This window comes from Symphodus melops, assembly GCF_947650265.1.
Source record: "Symphodus melops genome assembly, chromosome: 9".
Lineage (NCBI taxonomy): Eukaryota > Metazoa > Chordata > Actinopteri > Labriformes > Labridae > Symphodus > Symphodus melops.
In genome coordinates this window covers 26,351,136-26,356,039 of record NC_136699.1, presented here as the reverse complement: position 1 = coordinate 26,356,039, position 4,904 = coordinate 26,351,136, and the positions used below count along the sequence as shown (strand labels likewise).

The window sequence follows — 4,904 nt, the reverse complement described above, 5'->3', positions numbered from 1 at the left end:
GACCCTGACCCTGCAGCAGCTAGTGGACGCAGTGGGGCCGGCGCTGGGTGACGCCCGGGGTCTGGGCTCTGTGCTGGGTCTAACATCCGTCCGGGTGGCAGAGAGGCTTCTGGAGCTGTGGCGCCAGAAACTCTCAGGAAAAGAGAGGAGACAACTGGCAGACTATGGCCAAGGAAAGGCCAGACCAGATCCTGCAGACCCCTTCCCTGACATCTCCCTGAGCCCAGCCCTGGGGGACCTGACCGGCCCCCTGCTAGCTAACACACACAATGAAAAACTAACGCTGCATAAAGCTGATAAAAAAACATTGTACACAAACTGTGTGAAAGCTATCCACAAGGTCGGACTGTGCAACCGCCCCCCCACTGTGTGGTCCAACAGACTGGGGACCAGTGGAGCGGGCCCCCAGTGGAGGATTTTATACAAACCTCCCCTCAAAAAACGGACTGCTGACCTCCAGTGGAGGATTTTACACGGTGCTGTCGCCTCCAATGCTTTCATCGCTGTTCTTAATCCTGCTGTTTTAAACTCCTGTCCGTTCTGTAACCTGAGAGAAACTGTGTTCCATGTTTTTACTGAGTGTCAGAGGCTCTCCAGCTTCTTCACTCTTTTAACACTGGTTTTTAGTTTCTTTAATGTGGTTTTTACTGAGAGGGTTTTTATCATGGGAGCTGTTTACAAAAAAGAACAGAAACACAAGTGGCAGCTCCTAAACTACCTCTCAGGTGAGGCCAAGATGGCGATCTACCTGAGCAGGAGAAACCGGGTCGAAAATAGAGACGGACAGGAGGCCAAGGCGGTGTGGCTGACCAACATCCGGGCCAGACTCTGGCTCGAGTTTAGATTTTATAAACACATTGGAGACTTGGACGCTTTTAAACAACGATGGTGTTTTAATGATGTTGTTTGTTCAGTTGTCAATAATGAATTAGTGTTTGCACAAGTTTTTATGACCTGACCTGTCTTTTAAAAAAACAAACTGAAATTTTACTGCATTTGCACTTTATGAAATTGTAAACAATTGAAATTGTGTAAATAAAGTGCTTTGCAAAAATCAAAAAAAAAATCTCTCTCTCTCTCTCTCTCTCTCTCTCTCTCTCACCTCGATCATCTCTGCAGGGTCGTCTGGTTCAGTGGTGGAGTTCACACTTTTCTTCCACCTGAGTTCAATCAGAAAACAATGAATCCACATAGAACAAGATGGCGGTCATAAAGAACAGAATGAATGTTGATGGTTTGACCTCGTCCACAGAGCCAGGAGGAGATGAGGACTCAACAAGAGGGGCAGCAGAGTCCACCTGAGGATGGTTTTTACTGAGTCTGAGATCCCTAAGAATGAAAGAGAGATATGTGAGACACTTGAGAGGAAGGATGAGACTGAAACATCACTTTTCCTTTCTGTGATCCTCTCTGTTCATCATTCAGTCTGACACCATGGACGAGTGACTTCCTGTGCTGCTGCAGCCAGCCTCTAGTGGACACTCCAGGTACTGCAGCCAGCCTCTAGTGGTCACTCCAGGTACTGCAGCCAGCCTCTAGTGGACACTCCAGGAACTGCAGCCAGCCTCTAGTGGACACTCCAGGAACTGCAGGGTTTTATATGACTCTATTTAATGAGTGTTTTACTCACATGGGAGGTTGACAGAGACGTGTTTGGAGGTCGTTCTCCCCAGCGTGTTCTCAGCTTCACAGTAAAACTCCCCGAAGTCAGAGGACTGGATGGAGCTGAAGACAAGCGTTGGTCCTGAAGATGTGTGATGAGGGTTCAGAGGTCCGTCCACCTTGTACCAGGTGTAATTAGCTGCTGGGTTAGCATCACTGCTACAGGTCAGATTGACTGAAGAGCCCTCCTCTATCTCACGGTGGGAACTCAGTGACACAGAGGGAAGCTTTGGAGCATCTGGAGGAGAATCAGAGAGAGCGTTGTCACTCACATCAGATGGTGATGTGTTCTATAGAGCAGCTTTGGTTCTGAAGTGGAGGATCACACCTGCTGAATAAACCTTTTTACTGCTGCAGAAAAATTCAACAGTGAGACATAAAATCAGGAAACGTTCTGATAACCTGCACAAATGAAAGTGGAGGTACGATTAGGAGTCTAAAGGAGAAATATGGAACGCTGACACCTAGAGTTCAAAATGGGTACTGCAAACCAGAGCCGGCCCAAGGCATAAGCGAACTAAGCGCTTGCTTAGGGGCCCCCAAGAGCGCTGTCGTGGAGTGTGCACTGTCACTGTACGTCCAAAGTGCAGGTAGAGTCAAAAAAAAAGAGAAGGACAAATCCTTCAGGTGCAGAAAAAAGAAAAGATGTGTAGCCATAATTAGCAGGCAGCTAGTTGGACTCAGCAGCATGGACTTCTCACCTCTCACTCCGGACAGCGGGACAAGCCGGCATCGTTCATCTGATACCAGTGGAGCTGAAGCGGCGGTACAGAGGCTGTCGAGCCGGGGCTTTGCTAAAGGCTAAGCTAGCGGCTAAGCGATGGAGGTACAAGCCCTCGGTTCCGGTGATAGTTATGGGGAACGTAAACTGTCTAACCAACAAGACAGATGAGCCGGCTGCTCTCATGAGGAACAACCGGACATTTAGAGAGTGCAGTTTAATGTGCCTCACAGAAACCTGGCTGACTCAAAACACCCCGGACGCTAACGTGGATCTACCGGGCTTTACTACAGTGAGAGCGGACAGAGACACGAAACGCAGCAGCAAACGGAAAGGAGGAGGACTCGCGCTGTTTATTAACAACAGATGGTGCCACCATGGACATGTTACTGTGAAGGAGGCAACGTGCAGCAAAGACATCGAGCTGCTGGCGGTGGGTCGCCGTCCTTACTACATGCCCAGGGAGTTCTCCCACGCCATTGTTGTTGTTGTTTACATTCCACCCCGTGCGCACACGTCGAGACTGCGTGTGACGTCATCCACTCTAACATCTCGAGATTACAAATCTCAGGGGACTTTAACCATGTTACATTGAACTCCACACTACCGGACTTTCACCAGTTTGTAAGCTGTCCCACCAGGAAGAACAGGACAATAGACCTCCTGTATGCAAACGTGAAGGACGCCTACACTGCCACCCCCCTACCACCTCTGGGGAAGTCCGATCACAACCTGGTCCTACTCAAGCCACAGTACAAGACTAAGATCCAGAGACAACCAGTAACTACACGCACCTTCAGAAAGTGGTCTCCCGAGGCAGAGGAGGCGCTCAGAGACTGTTTTGAGACCACTGACTGGAGTGCCCTGCAAGAGACTCATGGTGATGACATTGAGGGGGTCACACACTGCACAACTGACTACATGAACTTCTGTATGGATGTTGTGGTTCCCACTAAAACTGTGCACTGCTTCCCGAATAACAAGCCCTGGATCACCAGCGATGTCAAGGAGATCCTTAACAGGAAGAAAAGGGCATTCAAGGAGGGAGACCAGGCAGAGCTGAAGCGTGTGCAGGGGGAACTCAAGGTCAGACTCCGAGAGGCAAAGGAGGAGTACAGAAGGAAGGTAGAACAGAAGCTGCAGCAGAACAACATGAGGGAGGTCTGGGAGGGCATGAAAACCATCACAGGCTGCAAAAAGAAAAACAACAACGCAGAAGACGGGGACCCTGAGAGAGCAAACCAGCTCAACTTGTTTTTTAATAGGTTCGACAGCCCCGTCGCTGCAGCCAGTGCCTGTCCCCCCAGCACCCCTCTACACACCCACTCCCCCCCTCTCACTCCCCCCAACACCTCCACCAGGACAGACACAACCTCCAGAGACAATCCATCCCCCCTCCCCCCCACCATCACCAGAGACCAGGTGAGCAAGGAGCTGAAGAGACTCCGCCCCAGGAAGGCAGCAGGCCCAGACAAGGTGTGTCCCAGGATGCTAAAGGCCTGCTCTGCTGAGCTGGGGGAGCCACTTCAGCACATCTTCAACATGAGCCTGCGGCTCGGGAAGGTTCCTGTGCTCTGGAAGACCTCGTGCCTCACTCCTGTCCCCAAGAAGAAGAACCCCAGTGAGCCAGGCGACTTCAGACCAATCGCTCTGACATCCCACGTTATGAAGACCTTCGAACGGCTGCTGCTCCAACACCTCAGACCCCAGGTCCAACACGCACAGGATCCAGTGCAGTTTGCATACCAGGCAAAGGTGGGCGTGGACGATGCCATCCTCTATCTCCTACACAGGGCTTACTCTCATCTGGACAAAGGGAGCAGCGTGATGAGAATCATGTTCTTTGATTTCTCAAGCGCTTTCGACACCATCCATCCCCTCCTACTGAGAGACAAGCTGACCGAGATGAGGGTGGACTCGCACCTGGTGAGGTGGATCACGGACTACCTCACAGAGAGACCACAGTACGTCAGACTGAAGGACTGCACATCTGACACTGTGGTCAGCAGCACCGGAGCACCACAGGGGACTGTGCTCTCCCCCGTCCTGTTCACCCTGTACACCTCGGACTTCCAGTATAACTCTGAGCTCTGCCACATGCAGAAATACTCGGACGACACTGCGATAGTTGGATGTGTCAGGGATGGACAGGAGGAGGAGTACAGGAGCCTGATCGAGGACTTTGTGACGTGGTGCAGTGACAACCATCTGCAGCTAAACACCTCCAAGACCAAGGAGATGGTGGTGGACTTCCGAAGGAACAAACCACATCTAGAACCTGTTTCCATCGGGGGGGTCGACGTGGAGGTGGTCAGGACCTACGGGTACCTGGGGCTGCAGCTGGATGACAACCTGGACTGGTCGCCTAACATGGACACTACCTGCAGGAAGGGACAGAGTCGTCTGTACTTCCTGAGAAGGCTGGGGTCCTTCAACATCTGCAAAAAGCTGCTGCAGATGTTCTACCAGTCTGTGGTGTCCAGCGTCCTCTTCTACGCAGTGGTGTGCTGGGGAGGAAGCT

General features: G+C 51.4%; 1 protein-coding gene across 1 annotated transcript in view; it reads right to left on the bottom strand.

Moving 5' to 3' along the window:
- Positions 1-721: 721 nt before the first annotated feature.
- LOC306829460 (cell adhesion molecule CEACAM6-like) overlaps positions 722-4,904 on the bottom strand; it is a gene marked incomplete at its 3' end in the record, with an annotated part of 10,885 nt that continues 6,702 nt past the window's right edge. Inside the window, exons 5-8 of the mRNA XM_079352503.1 lie at positions 1,631-1,900; positions 1,242-1,329; positions 1,103-1,160; positions 722-748 (exon numbers count right to left, since the gene is read on the bottom strand). Coding sequence (XP_079208629.1) covers positions 722-748; positions 1,103-1,160; positions 1,242-1,329; positions 1,631-1,900 — 443 coding nt within the window. The remainder of the gene's footprint in view (positions 749-1,102; positions 1,161-1,241; positions 1,330-1,630; positions 1,901-4,904) is intronic.